At 37.0% G+C, this 15303-nt stretch overlaps 3 protein-coding genes across 5 annotated transcripts; 2 read left to right on the top strand and 1 right to left on the bottom strand.

The window, feature by feature from the left end:
• The first annotated feature begins 3742 nt into the window (after positions 1-3742).
• On the top strand, positions 3743-7597 carry LOC6576033. The gene is made up of 4 exons (XM_002002000.4): positions 3743-4051; positions 6871-7044; positions 7113-7463; positions 7526-7597. The coding sequence occupies exons 1-3, from the start codon at positions 3997-3999 to the stop codon at positions 7328-7330; spliced, it is 447 nt and encodes a 148-aa protein (XP_002002036.1). The 5' UTR covers positions 3743-3996; the 3' UTR covers positions 7331-7463; positions 7526-7597.
• An 818-nt stretch (positions 7598-8415) lies between these two features.
• LOC6576032 (guanine nucleotide exchange factor MSS4 homolog) lies at positions 8416-9492 on the bottom strand. The gene is made up of 2 exons (XM_002001999.4): positions 9289-9492; positions 8416-9229 (listed from the first exon to the last, which is right to left on the bottom strand). Exons 1-2 carry the CDS (start codon positions 9409-9411, stop codon positions 8984-8986), a joined length of 369 nt encoding a protein of 122 aa, XP_002002035.2. The 5' UTR covers positions 9412-9492; the 3' UTR covers positions 8416-8983.
• Positions 9493-10029: 537 nt separating this feature from the next.
• Positions 10030-15064, top strand: LOC6576031 (protein mitoshell). 3 transcript variants are annotated; one of them, XM_015164938.3, is made up of 6 exons: positions 10030-10259; positions 10499-10901; positions 10961-11201; positions 12387-13683; positions 13789-13935; positions 14415-15064. In XM_015164938.3, the coding sequence occupies exons 2-6, from the start codon at positions 10541-10543 to the stop codon at positions 14550-14552; spliced, it is 2184 nt and encodes a 727-aa protein (XP_015020424.1). In that variant the 5' UTR covers positions 10030-10259; positions 10499-10540; the 3' UTR covers positions 14553-15064. The 3 variants fall into 3 exon arrangements, with proteins under 3 accessions (XP_015020424.1, XP_002002034.2, XP_032585011.1); XM_002001998.4 differs by having other exon boundaries at positions 12384-13683; XM_032729120.2 differs by lacking the exon at positions 10030-10259 and having other exon boundaries at positions 10373-10901; positions 12384-13683.
• The last annotated feature ends 239 nt before the right edge of the window (positions 15065-15303 follow it).

Here is a 15303-nt window from a genome sequence, read left to right as displayed (position 1 = left end):
GGGCATGTATATGTGTATACGTGTGTGTGTGTGTGTGTAAGAGAGCAACATTGAACGACAACAGCAGCAACAGTAGCAGCAGCAGCAGCAGCATTCATGAGTAAGGGCAGCTGAAGAGTGCAGCAATAGTCGTAAGAAGCAAGCGAAAAACTTCCGTTACTTGATCGCAATTGAGCTTGGTCCAGGGAAGGCATGAGACGAGGCATGAGCATTGGCCGTGAAGGTTGCCCATCGGCGTGCATTGATAACGCGCTGTGGATTCGATGCATGCTCGAATTTCGCTCTTACCGAAAAATAAGTCAAATGAAGCGCGCGTTTTTTTTCGAACTAAGAGCCGCTTTCAACCGGTAACTATCAAACTATGACGTCACAATGAAGCTAAGAGATGCGTCCGATGCTCGCAATACGTGCTGTACACGTGCCAAACTATTTCTATTTGCTTACACTACTATTTATTTGTGTAATGCAATTGTTAAATAAATAAAAATATATTACACGCATTCTTGATTCAAACTATCAACAATCCATCCACCTGTTGGTCGCGTGGGAATTAATTATTTAATTAATTATTTAATTAATACATACAATTTATGTTAAGCTTTGTAGGGATAGATGTATGTACATATATGCTCTCAGAGCTGTATACATATGAAGGGAGCTGTATATGATCCAGAGTATTAAAGCATCACATAAGATAATTACCCGATGTTATATACTTATAATTTGTTTCTTTTCAGTAATCATATATACATTGCTTAATGATGTTATTGACTGTGTTCGTTGTCTGACTTCATTTGTTTTCTGTGATTTTAGTTCTGGATGATACGGAGAATGCACAACCAAACAGTTTTATTTGTCTTATCAGTGGTGTGTTTAGCTAAAACTGGTATACGGCTACCAAAACTCAACCACTGTGGTTTCATCCAGCTGAAGATCGAGGCCAGCTCGACCAAGTATCTCGGCTTACAGAGAGCAACAATTCACACTGGGCAGCTTATCAAGCGAAGTTCAGAGCATTTCAAATTTCATATTTGTCTTATTTTATTTTGATTATCTAATTCTTTTTACGAAATACACGTTTACGTAGATACAGTTACTTTGATATATCTTTATGTAATGTTTTTCATTGCTTACTTGTTGATTTTTTTTTATTTATTTATTTATTTTTTTTTTTTAATTTCTTGGAATTTTTCTGAATACAATCACTGCTTAAAACTGGTTCAAAGCAGATCCCGCCGAAATGTCGTTTTGGTTGAGGTGTTAGTTTACCATTTTCCGTGATATATGGATATGCATTGAAACAAAAACAGTTTAAGAATTAAAATATTAAATTTGTTCAACAAAATACAATTGTTAAATATTTGTACGTAAAAAACATTGTTTTTATAATTCTTTATATAATTCTTTTAAAATAGTACATTAATATTTTCTCTTATTTAATATTGGGTTTATAGCAATGAATTGAAATTAAAGACTTTTCCAAGACTTGTCTAATATTTATATACTCTAAAATTATAAAACTCACGGTTGTATTACTTTTTTGATAATCCTTAAATCCACATACATATCAATTTTTATATTTATTTGTGTGCTTATATTGAGGTGTTTTTATACTGATTTGCTTGGCGTGTTAAAGCACAACTGAGTCCAGGAGTTGGCACATTGAGGTGTTCAAAATAAACATTTCTGTATTTGTCAGCATTTGGCAGCATTGGCAGCTGATCTTTCAGATTTCCATACATATACACAGACACATTCTCAGTCACTCTCAACAGCTTTAGTTAATGCTCACACACTCTCAAACATATTTTCGATACGTGCTTGTATTTGTGCTTGGTTTGTTTGTTCAAACCGGTTTGCTTTGATTTGATTTAGTATGTCTGCGAGCCCGTCTCATTGTCGCCGTCACACAAACACGCCACCGCCCACCCCCACCCATTAGTTTCCTCCACCCCATATTGCCGCAACATCTCAGCATCATTTTCAACACGCTCTTAATGCTGCGTGACGCAATGCTTTGAAGATTAACTGCAAAAATTTCGTCTCTGCATTAATAAACGACGAGATTTTCTGTGCCAACAACAACAAAAACAGTAGCAAGTGGACAGTATATGTATGTACATATGTCTGTCCAAATGGGTTCAATGAGCTGTCGAAAATAATGGGAATTTTAGTCTAGCTATGCACACGTAAGGAACCAGTAATTCACATTGGCTTTCCGTGAAAAGCTTTTAGCTGAAAACACCACATCGTTAGCTTAAAAGCTGTTCATTGAAAGCTTATGTGGCCACACGCGGCGTATGCTTAACGCACGTAAGCTGAGACAACAGTAAAATCTCTGTAGACGAACAACTAATTTTAGCTTATAACAATTGAGCTTGAAAAACTTTAAATAGGTATTTAACATTTGAATATATGTATGTATGAGTTTTGTAACTGTTCTACCTAAGGAGGCTTTACTGTACACATCTCTTTTGTCATACGTTTTGATTATGCGAACTTCATCCCTAGAGTGGCCAGGTCTATTTATAGGCCTAGCATCTAAATGAAAGTGGTAATGAAAACAATTGATGTGTAGACAGATGTGCGACAGAGATGCAAAATATGCGGACTTCAGAGTGTAAGCGAGATAGCTGCCTAAAAGGGCAAGGTACTGCGAATGATACAGATGCAGATGCAGATTGAAATTGAGAGTGGAATTGAAATTGAAATTTGGATTGGAAGAGCTCTGTCATTTTAAAAGCAACGCACGCTCAAAAAAAAAAGAAAAGAAATGTGTATAAAATAAGATAGCTCAATTGGACGGCGACTCGAATGACTTGATATGTGGATAAGCAAAGGAAACTTACGATTAAGCTTAATTAATATGTGGGGCCAATTTGTGCCTCCAGCAAATACTGGAATTACTCAAGGCAGGCGCATAAAGTATGGAATATTTTTAAGGTGGGGCTTCAATTAAATATATTCTTGGTAAATATTAGAGAATTACAAAAATTGCTTTAAGCATTGAGGCTGTATATAAAATATATAACAAAATAAAATGTTATATAAAATACAATAAAAAAAAAATAAATAAATAAAGTAAAACTGAAACAAAATAATCTACAAATTATTTTCATCATTATTGATTAAATGACAGTTTTGTCATTGCCACAAGATGGCAGCCCTTATTTTCTCTTCGTTTCCTGCGATTAACAATCTGGCAGCGCTTGCACGATTCCTGCAAGACGAGTGCGGGGATTGAACAGCAGAGTCGCTTGTGTCTCTTGCTCTCGCTCTCGCTCTCTAAAGCTCAACCTAAAGCTTGCCGGGCATTAGCCGCTGAATGGGCTACGATTTACAGTGGGCCAAATCGACTCAATTATGTAAATAATCCAATCAGGCAAAGCCCTAGCAGGTGGTAATTGCAGAAACAGCTGTTAAATGCAGCGCCTACTGTTAACAGTTTTTGATTACCACATGGTCAAGTAATTCGCCCTAACTTGACAGCTCAAAAAAGAATTATAACATTCTCTTATCTGTAACATTATAACACCTATGTAACAACCCTACTGTTAACAGCATTTATGTTGTCCATTTGAGCTGTTAATGTTAACCATAAGTTCTCAAGCTTCAAGCACTTGCTATGCTAACGAGTTTTTGCCAAAAGATTGTTATGAATGACCCATTGTACTGACGCTGCAGCTCTGCAGCCCTGTGCCTGTGGCTATCTGACCGACTTGCTCATCTGCTCATTCGTGCCACATTTGTCTGGCAAGCTGCGTCTTTCAGTTCCAGTCGCTTGTTGTCGCTTCGACGTTCTCGTTCTGTGACCGTGCGCCCCTCTTCAAAGTGTTGAAAATTTATTTAAAAAAAAAAAAAACATACGCTTAGAAAAAAAAAAAATAAGAAGATAACTGCCGAAAAGGCATACCGAAAATCGCACTAGCAAATAGAAGATAAAAAAATCGAACCAAATTTTCGGCGTGTGTTTCATATTATTCAATAAAACTAAATATGCAGTACCTCTATGTGATTAGCGCGCTAATTTTGGCAATTGCCGTGCAGCAAGGTAAACCCCTAACAGAGCTCCCTCCATATACACCCTAACACACACAACGCCAAGCTCCAATTTCAAGCTCCAAGCTCAACCAAAAATAAGATAAACACAAATATAGGGGAATTCGTCTGTACGATTTTGACGATTACATAATGCGTGCGCGATGGAAGTGGAAGTAGGGGTTGCAGAGTCAAAGTCAGAATACGGTTAAGCGGCAGAGCGAACGTGCGGGCTATCAGGAGAGGGGGCGTGAGAAAGATATATATATATAGAGAGAGAGAGAGAGGGAAAGCTAGACGCCTTAGCGCCGCCTTGGAAGCCGGTCGCAATGGCGCCTTTTTAGACCACAAATCCAGCTGGCAAACTGACAATTGCAGTTGCCCAAACTGTTAACACCCATACCGAAAGGATAATCAATCGAATACAGTAAAAACTAATTGTAACGTACATCCACTAGAATTGTTTTTCCAAGCTAATGACCAAGAAAAACTACTCTAACAATAAATACCACCACTAAAAGTGTTGGGTAAAACTCAAAAGTATCTTAGCATAGCTGTCCTTGACTGGAGTCCTCACTATACTGCCTCCTCTACTAACAGTTAATAACTAGTTTTATCCGTTGCTCATTATCGCATTTCATATCATAAAAAAAAGAAATGAAATCTTTTCAGTCACATCTTAATCTGTCCCTTCCTTCCTTCTCTTAACTGGATGAAATGTGTGTGTAAATGTGTGCATGTGTGTATGGGAACGCAGGACATGCGCAGTCATGCGCTCTATTTGCCAGCCTGTCACTCGGTTAGCAGGCCTGGGAAACTACTGCAACCAGACCCTCTTTTAACTCCCTATCTCTGCCCACCTTCCATTCCGCCTGCAAGTCCTCAAATTGACTCACTTATATAGAAGAGAACTAATGTCGGCTGTAGCCGACTCTGTCATGCTCGCTTTGCATTTGAGAATATTCTTCAATTTATTAAAAAATATATATTATTCATATTTTGTATGTTTATAAATATATCTTAGTTGTTCTCGACATAAGGATATATAAGTAGTAAAGTATTTTGCTATTTGAGAATAGATTTCAAGACTATTTTACTTCGATTCTTAAAATTGTCATATACTCTGCTCACTTTCTGAACGAGCATCGAAAGACATATCAAATTAAAACAATGATTATATATTCTATTGAAAGTTTTATAGTTATATACACACGATATATATAGATATATATGAAAATACATTATAAATTTCTTTTTATAGTATATCAATAAAGACCGTAAACAATCAATGCAATCTATATTGATTGAGTACAATAAACTATATTATATTGAAATCGTATAAACAATATAAATTTATTGAAAAGTTAGAAAATATTATACATTAATTTATTCGAAGGAAAATAATAATAATATATATTATGTATAGTTAGCTATATAAATTTCAAAAAATAAAAAAGAAAAAAGAAGTATTTATTATTTTTTATCATTAATACATTATAATATACTCCATACCAAAATAAATTTGTTGTAATTATTATTATTATTTATTTATTAATCGTTTCGTTATAATTGCCATGAAGGTTTTTTTTTTATAGATACAATACATCATAAATTCTATCAATACTATATATAACTACAATATCTTCACGAACTATTTGCTTTTACTCCGATGAGCACATCAAATATATTATATGTATACATATGTATGTAAGGAGCTGCAAAGAGTTATGCTTTGTCTTGACTAGACTTCGTGGAATTTTATGAACTACTTTTTCGTGTCCATTGTTTGATGAGCCACTAAAAAAAAAAAAAAAAAAAAAAAAAAACAAAAACAAAAACTACACAATGGGTAGCACTTACTTTTGTCTGACTTATGTAACCCATTTAGGGGTTGAGCGAGGAAGCGCAAGAAAGAGAGAGACTCGAAAAAAAATGCACAAGTTATGAAAGTCCATTAACATGAAACTGATGAAGCTGTTGGAGATTCTAATTCCAATTAGCAGCTGGCTCTCAAGAGCCTAACGACCAGACACTAATGGCGACGCCTCTCAGCCCCCGGCCATGGGTTACATGCAACGTGTCAGTTTTTTAGCATTCGCATTGCATCATAGAGTGCGTCTATGTATTACTATCATACCATATATATAAGCAGATACATATGTACATACATATGTAAACGTATCATACATATGTACATATTTATGTTCTGATTCTTTGTGGACAAAAACTAATCGTATAATACGAATCGCCACACGAGATGTGACGACCTTAAATTCAATTTAGCTAAGTCAACGTCTCAATCTACAGTTTTCAGCTTAGATTTATTTACACTTGGTCACTTTTTATTGTTTTGTTCAACAATTGAGGTTAGGCATAAGTGAGTGGATTCAACTTGATTGCAGATAGAAACATTTCCTAATGGGGATTAGCCTAATGCGGTTTTGTATTCAATTCAATGAGAATTGCAGAGAGAGTGTGTGCTAGAAAGAGAGATACAGAGACAGATAGAGAGAGAGAGAGAAAGAGAGAGAGAGAGAAAGAGAGAGAGAGAGAAAAGCGAAAAAGAAGGAGACAGAGACGGAGTAGACTAGATATAAAAAGAGACCGAGGAAGACCGAAAGGAAGACAGCGAGTGGAGAGAGATAGAGAGAGGGAGAGCGATGTATGCAGCAGCTGCAGCAGTAATTAATATGAGTAATTAAAAATTGACAAAAATAACCCAATGTCTAATTCGCGTAACAAGTTCTCTATCTCCTGCAATGCAGTAACCACTTGAACCAATTCAAAACGACTTCGTTTATGATGTAATCATTGTTATTCCTTTGCTTGCAGGCGTTGCCATCAAGTGTTTCGTGTGCAACAGCCACAAAGACGCCAACTGTGCACTGGACATACCGCCAGACAACTTGCTGAAGGACTGCCAAGAGGATTACTCATCGCGCGATCGTGGCATACCCACCTATTGTCGCAAGATCACACAGATCATTGAGTTCTCTGTGAATAGCCGTGAGTGGAAATTTGAGTAAAGTAAAAGAATCTGAAAGTTTAATGAGATTTGGTTATTGTCATTGCAGTGCCTCCAGATAGCCGTGTGATACGCACTTGCGGTTTCCAGAATCAAACATCGACCAATTATTGCTATCAGCGTGCCGGCTTTGGCGGCCGTCAGGTTGTCTGCTCCTGTGATACGGACAATTGCAATGGATCCGCCTCACTGAGCGGCATCTCTGGCCTAGGTCTACTGGCCACCGTTGGCCTGCTCCTGGGCGTCTGCAAGTGGTTGCAGCGTTAATCCGTTTTCGTTTAGCAATTGTCTTTCTATCTCTTTGATTATCATTTTGTTTTCAAACCCAACCTATTGAGTTCTGTGTCAGCTATAATCATCCGAAAAAAAAAGAAATTACGCCCAGCTGCTTCAAATTCGGGTAAGTACATAGTTATAAAGCTGACCTAGTCAAAAGCTAACTGAAGAAAATTTCTTTTCTAGCTTCGTTCCGAAAATAAATATATTCTATTTATTTACCTATCAATGTCCTATGGCAAAAGCTTTATTATAAAACAAAACAAATATTTGAACAGTCTTTGATTGTATATAAAAAACAAAATAATTAAAAATTGGCCAATAAATTAGAAAAAATAATATAAATGCGAATTTTGAAAACCAAGGTATTAAACATTTAAAATAAAATAAATAAAAACAAAAACCTACCGCAGTTTAAAATAAAAAGTATTCAAATCCCACAATAAAAATACAAAATAAAAAATTGTTATAATTAAGGCTAAAAATATATTAAAAACGAAAAAATGAAATTTAAACAAACTTAGTAGTACATACATAAAAAGAATAATAATAATAAATGTTAACACCTCTTTGTCTGAGTTTCCCTTTTTTTATTTTAATATGAAAATTTTCTAAAAAATTGAAAAGAACAGAAATAAATGCAAATAATAACAGAGTCCAGTTTTTGACCTCTAGGCTAAGCTAAACCCGCTTCATGAAACCCAAACAAAGAAATGGAATCTAGAAAAACAACAACACACTCGTAACCAACTGCCAAAAAAAAAAAAAAAAATATATATATATATATATATATTTAAATATAACACCACTCAACATCCGTCGGGAAAAACTAAGCGAAGCGATGGATTTTTGATGAATTTGGTAGGCAAAGCTTTTGTCCACGTGCTGTAGAATCTCTAGAAGCGCTCTCTCTCTCTCTCGCTCTCGAGATTGCGAGAGGCACAAATCGAGTTTAGTTCAAATTTTAAGCCAAGACAAAACCCAGTTTATGTTTTTAGTTAAGATACACTCCTCTTAAACGCAATATTTGTAATGCAAATAAAATTTTAAAAATGTTCAAACGAAACACAATAAAATATTAATAAAAAGAATTAATAATAATTTATATTATGTGTATATATGTGGTATTCTTTTCTACTTTTCTTGTGGGCACCATGAGCTTAAATTATAATATTACAAAAGTTTATTGTTTACATTTATAATTAACAGAATCGACTGTAGCCGACCAAAAAAATACTCTTTACACTTAGCTTAAAATAGGCTGAGAACGGACTGATGTGCTGCTAAAACTGTCGACAGTGACTGCTGAACTCTGAGACCGGCATTAGACTCTAGAAGGTTTGCATATCTACAAATAACCCGTTCACTAATCCAGTTATTACTTTCATGTACAATAACCCTAGAGTACTGCACTGTAAATGTTCATGATTGTTGATGTTATACATAATATAAGTGTCAAATGTTTTACAAGAGTTTCAAAATATATTATAAAACCTTAATGCCAGTCAGAACTTGATATTCCGGACAATAAGCTATGTGAACAGCGGTACAACGAAAGCAATACAATATACTAGGCTAAAAGCTGGCTGTGCATGGCTCAGGACCATAACACTTATAATATGCACAGGTGGTACAACCGTTCACCTAGGCATCCACGTGCACGACACGCTTTAACGACAGGTAGCAACGTTTGGTGGAGAGCTCGTGATAGCCAACTGGACCGCGTTCGCAATCGGCGCAGACTAGAAATTTGCGTCCATCCACAGTGTGGGAGAAGCCAATATTTTCGAATGTCATCATATCCTCGACCAGCCAGAAATGATGCAGGGTTTCTGTGTTAAGCGAATCAGATTTACTATCCTTCTTCTGTACCATTAGCGGCACGTTCACCTGCAAACATTTTCATTTATACCGAACTAGCTTTGTCAAATTTATTACTAGTCACATACCTCTTGCTCACAGTAGCTCGCCTCTCTGGCTTTTAACATTAGGCTGTTGCAAAATTGACACCGCACATTTGTTCTATTTTTTTCGTTTTCTATTTGGTCCGCAAAATTAGCTTCGTCTGTCATTTTTTATTATTATTTATTATATTGTTTCGATTATTTTTGTTTCTCTTGTCTATTGTCTTCTTCTTCTAGTACACATAACAGCAACGATAACACGTTAACAGGGGCTGTTCTGTAAATAACAGATATACATTCGAATCAAATTCTACTGCAAAAAGTATTTTTATTATTTTTATATAATTAATGCCAGAATAATAAATTTAAATATGCATATTTTCATAATAATCATGCTATGCAGTCATTATATAGATATTTAACTTAGTAGCCGGTCACCTGCGAAGACGATATAAATCGATTTGCAACGCATTCACAATAGACCATTCTCATAACTATCGAACTAAGTCGATAGCGCACTTGTTTATTATATCGTGTTGCGCAGCCCAACGGTCGAAGCAAATTCAAAAAAAAATTTAACTGAATCATTTTTCAATTTGTGAGGCTAACATTTTAAAAATGCATCTTAAAATTTCACCCTAAATCGTAATCTGTATACATTTTGTTCGAAGTGTGCAGAAAGCCCGCTAAAACCTGCTCATGTCAATATTTTTAAAATAAAACGGCACATTGGCAACCTCAGCAGTTTATTTAGATGGTGAACAAGTACGCCTCGAAAAGCAAATCATATTTTATTTTAGAATTAAAACTATTTGTTTACAAGTTTTTTAGAAACAGGACCTGCGAACCGAATAGAAATTGAAACCTATCGATAGACGGTTTACTTAGGTTCGCTAGGCCGATACGTACACTCATCCTAGGTATCGGAAGTATGTACGGTACGCCGTCGCTGTCGTGTCGTTGTTGCCGTTGTTGTTGTTGCTCGTTACAAAAGTTCTGTTCGGCTGGGCTCGCAAGTGAGTAGTTACTTTTGACAGGCCAGTACTGGATAATAACGTTCTGCAAAACGTAAAAATATTCGATTAATTGCATTAAGTTGACAATTGGCATTCAGGCTGCCAATATACAGTTTAAACGAAAATTAATTGCGAGCAGCTGGCAGAAAAGCTAACCTAGAAGTTATTTTTTCATTTCAACTGTTTTTTTATTTTTACTTTTTGTTTTATCACTTTTTTTTTTGACATTTTAAATTCAGTTCAATTTAAAGTGCGTGTTGCTTGGCAAATTAGCTGGAATTATGAATAACGGCTACAATGCACCCCTTTATCATATACCCGTGGCCGTGGAGTCCCTCTGCCAACAGTCCATGTACCAACAGCACACCTATGTGGATCGCACTCGTATGGCCGTAACGGATGTTTTTGTGCAGGAGCATGTCTCTCAGAGTTCCTGGACAATGAGCACACCACCGATACCTATACGACCGCCCGTATTCATACAAACCGGGCGTGGTCCTTACATGGGCGGCAATGCAGCACCACCGTCAGCAGCACCACATCCACCGCCGCCACCACCGCCGCCGCCACATCATCCATCTATGCACGGCCGTTTCACATATATGTCCATGCCGGGCGTTCATTATTATGCCGCCAGCTCGGGTAAGCTATTCCCAGTTAACATAAATTGTGGCTTGTTCTGTATTGATGAAGCGTTACAGCCTCAATGAACTCATTTGGCCATATGTATATGCAACATTCAGCAACGGCCTCGACCAATGTGTATGTGCCACACTATCATCCAACATACTCCACACCGCGTCCACACCATCATACCAAGGATAATGCATGTCAGACCCGTATGTTTGTCAAGCGCAGCTGCGATGCAACCACACAAACAGATTTAATTGGCGATGCTCCGCCAATAGTCAAGTTTAAATATCAAGCAAATTTAAGCGATAGGTAAGTGTGGAATTATATGCTCTACTACTGCTTACAAATCATATAATAATAATGCTTTTTCTCTCTATATCTATATCCATTGCGTTTCCACCTTAATATTTTGAAGTAGCGGAGCACTTAGGCTTCTCCAGTTTTAATTTAGCATATTTTTGGTACATATTCTGTTCCGTCTCAGTCCGTCCGAGTGTTTAATTGTCCGTATGTATAAACGCGCCGATCTCAGAAAATACAAGAGCGGTGTATACATAGCAGGCGCCAATCAAATCTTTTTATACAAAAAACCCGATAGCTTTCTTGGTTTTATTGCGATAGCAAATAAGCCCGATAGAGCTTATCGCACTTCAGATAAATAATTAAATCCCTACATCTTAAATATGTATGTCATTTAATAATTAAATATTACATATGTAAGCTAATTAGGATATCGACATTAAGCCTTATCATGCATTTTATTCTTGAGATAATCCGATTTAATTATGCGTGTATATTTACCTACATATATATATACATATCTCCGTATGTCTGCCTGTATATTTGCCTCGCCGTCTATCTTCCGAACAGCATGCTGCAGCAGTATTCATTTGGTATTTATATATATGTAAGTAAAACGAAGCTAGAATGCTTGCAGCAGCAGAGAGTGTTCCCATTGGTCAGTTAAAACTCAACTGCAACGACCCCTACCTGACCCGGTCTCAACATTTGAGCGCGACTGAGTGAAATTGAGTTAAAGTCGCCCTATATAAAGAGCAGCATCTGCATTTCTTCAGTCGGCCCGTCCTGTTGGGGGTCAATTGTGCAGTGCAGTGCCGTAAAGTGAAGTGAAGTGTGTGAATATTTAATGACGGTTTAGCTAAGCATTATAGACTTTGAGGAAATACTTAGACGAAATATTTGCAGAGAAAACTTGGAGAAAATGCTTAGAGAAAAAACATAGAAGAAACACTTAGAGGAAATATTTAGAGGAAAAACTTAGGGTAATTGTTTCAAGGAAATAATCGGAGGAAATACGTGGAAATACTTTTTAAAAAATATTTAGAGGATATACCTGGAGAAAATATGAACTAGCAACTGACACTTTGTAGCTTAGATCTAGTGCTATTTATATTCTATACATATTGTGGCCCTATATCCTCTCGAGCTTCCTTTCATAGAGTAATTTTGAATACTTTCGATACATTCTAGTAGCAAGGAGTCATCGACTAGTCGCAGCTCATTTGAAAGCAATGTCTGCTTTCCAAGCATTCCGCAGGGCGAACGCCGCAACTCAGAGGTTGTCCTGCCCATACAACGCTTGCAGGATATAACACGCATCTCGCTCAAGGGCAGCGACATTGCCGAGCGGCTGGCCAATGCTCATCGCCAGCGGCCGTGCTTCAAGAAGATGGATACATTGTGTGCCCGGCTCAAGCAGGATCTCTTGCGTCCAGATGGTGTGCTGCCGAATATCAATTCGCAGGGCATTGCCTGGGCTGTCAAGGATTTCATATTTGTATTCACACGCATTGTCAACTCGTGGGTGATCCTCAAGGGCTATGTCTACAATACACCCGATGGCCTCAACAAGATCAAGGATGAGTTGCCGAGCGGCTTTATGGCCGCCTTCGATAGCTGGCAGATTAGCACATTGACCATTGTCGAAATGATCATCAAGTCGTTTGTTAACTTGGATGGCATGCTGCAGAAGCAGAAGAACAGCTTCTGCAAGTTGGACATTAGCAACAACGGCAATGGCAACAGCAACAGCAACAGCAACAGCAACAGCAATAGCAACAGCAATGGCAATGATAACAGCAGCGACTCTAATTCAAGCAATAAAACTTTGAATGGCGCCGATACTCCATTGCCACTAAATGCTACAGTGCATCTTACCAATGATAATTTGCTTGGCCCGAGTGCATTTAGCACACCCTATAACAGCATGAAGAGCGATCACACTGTCGATGACACTGTGGACAACAGTTTCAATGAGCCGCCGATGCCGCCACAGGAGCCACCACCACGCATGGCCGGCCGTACCAAATCTGATTTGAATTATTTGTACACCATGATTCAGGATTCGGAGGAGGCGCAACGCTGTGTCAATGCAAATGGCACGTATTTGAAAACCGGCACCTATACGCCGCTCAAGAAGGATGCCAATGCATCGCCACCACCGCAGAATGTGCCCAATAGCTGGAGGGCCACTGTTCAGCCTTTGAATGCCCGTCCGCAGGCACAGCAACAACATCAACATCAGCAGCAGAATCAGAACCAACTCCACCATCAACAGCACCAGCAGTCGTTGCCATTCGAGCAGCTCAGATCTGCGCTCAAATATCAAACGCCCAAGCTGAAGATCCCACAGTGTCGTCACACCGACGCCAAACCCTATGCCACACTCATGGGTCGCGAGATGTCGCGCAGATTGTACGAGCTGAGCAATCGCATTATGCAGCTGCAAAATATTGATCGTTTCTTCCAAAAGCAGTTTACACGCAACTATGTGAGCATATACATATATCATATATCATATCGTATTTTTATTAATATCATTAGCATTAATTCGTTATATTATATTATATATATATTATATTTGTCCCTTTTGCAGTATCCCTACTTCTTCGAGCGATGCCAACATGAGTTTATTGACGTGCGCGCAATTATCCTGAAGTGTGAGAGCGCAACATATCAACATATTTATCAGGCCATACATGATATGCGGCGTATTATATATTTGGTGCGCAGTGATCTGAAGGTATTACCTAAATTCTCATACCTACTCCAACACAAACAAACACAATGGTTTCTGTAATCCTTTGCTGCCTGTTTAGCTGCCGGGAAGCGTATCCAGGATAAGGTATTAGTATGAGTTTGCCATTATATGGACTAATGCACTAATCACTGGTCTCATCGGGCACTAATCTCATATATGCATAGATAACACGACTAATAAGCCATAAACAACATCAACTAATCACTCATCATCTAGAAACTATTTTATTAATATTCTTACTGAGGGGAGAAGGGAAAGATCCACATGTATAGTATATATACTTATGTTTTTGGAATAGAAAGCTGTGGCTCATTTAAAATGACCATATACATCTCGATATACGATCCTCTGCAAGAATATTTTAGCTTCGGAATTTCGAAGATCATTTTTAATTTTTTATTTCAAATTCTTATACTCTTTACTCATACCCGTTTTTTTTTACGCTAAACGCCTTTCAACAGGATCATACTAACATGGACTTGCGACTTTATACCGCTCTTTATGAACGCTCGATCAACGAGATGCTGGCCAAGACACCATATCATCCGCAACAATTTGAGCATATTACAGGAGAGCCGGGCGAGAAGCTGTTCAACTAGATAATTTAAATTCCGAGTTCCCCTTTTTTCCAATTCCGTTTTTCTTACCACTTTTAAGTGGAAGTTAATTATGAGCGTCGGTAGCACCATATCATAGCAAAACATTTTTAGGCACATACGAAATTCCTAATTGTTGTTAGGTATTTTGTTCTTTTTTTAGGAATTGAATTGTGCAAGCTGAAGGTTTTATCATAATTAGCTTGCTGAATTGACAATACTGTTTCTATAATATCTAAAGTCTAAAGTCTCTGTGGAATATTATCGTTGTTCCGATATCAGTTTGGCTTTAATAGTTACAATTTCAAATTCTCCAATTTCTTAAGCAAGCTAAAAGTTTCATAAAACGAAGGAATGAGTAAACATTTTCAAAAAAGTGCTAGTAAATTCATACAATTTTTATAGATAAATAATATAAACAAAAACGGAAACGAGATAGCTTAAAATGTTTGGACAACAACAATTGCTTATAAATGTTTTTTTATGAATATTTAGAAAGTATTTTTTGACACTTTTTTAAAAAAATAAATTTAGAAATTAGCATGTGAATCCAACTCTATATAACCCATAATGCAGAAACATGAGAACCAGTAAAGGCTAACTATATATATGTATATATATATATATATGTAGCCATATAGCCAATAGTTATTATTTTTGTAATTGATCTGTTGCATAAAACTCATGTATTATTTTTGGTATAATATATATATATATATATACATATATATATAAACCTAAAACCTACATATAC

Source organism: Drosophila mojavensis, unplaced genomic scaffold (assembly GCF_018153725.1).
Source record: "Drosophila mojavensis isolate 15081-1352.22 unplaced genomic scaffold, ASM1815372v1 contig_36, whole genome shotgun sequence".
NCBI lineage: Eukaryota > Metazoa > Arthropoda > Insecta > Diptera > Drosophilidae > Drosophila > Drosophila mojavensis.
Note: the sequence above shows the minus strand (reverse complement) of the source record. Positions and strands in the feature narration are given on the sequence as shown.

Bases quoted from the DNA above. Each gene is read 5' to 3' on its own strand.
- LOC6576031 (XM_002001998.4), top strand. From the start codon at position 10,541: ATGAATAACGGCTACAATGCACCCCTTTATCATATACCCGTGGCCGTG. The intron at 11,202-12,383 runs GTAAGTGTGGAA...GATACATTCTAG, and splicing joins CAAGCAAATTTAAGCGATAG to TAGCAAGGAGTCATCGACTA. The intron at 13,936-14,414 runs GTATTACCTAAA...GCCTTTCAACAG, and splicing joins TGGTGCGCAGTGATCTGAAG to GATCATACTAACATGGACTT.
- LOC6576032 (XM_002001999.4), bottom strand. From the start codon at position 9,411: ATGACAGACGAAGCTAATTTTGCGGACCAAATAGAAAACGAAAAAAAT. The intron at 9,230-9,288 runs GTATGTGACTAG...AAATGTTTGCAG, and splicing joins CGAGCTACTGTGAGCAAGAG to GTGAACGTGCCGCTAATGGT.
- LOC6576033 (XM_002002000.4), top strand. From the start codon at position 3,997: ATGCAGTACCTCTATGTGATTAGCGCGCTAATTTTGGCAATTGCCGTG. The intron at 4,052-6,870 runs GTAAACCCCTAA...CTTTGCTTGCAG, and splicing joins GGCAATTGCCGTGCAGCAAG to GCGTTGCCATCAAGTGTTTC. The intron at 7,045-7,112 runs GTGAGTGGAAAT...TTGTCATTGCAG, and splicing joins TGAGTTCTCTGTGAATAGCC to TGCCTCCAGATAGCCGTGTG.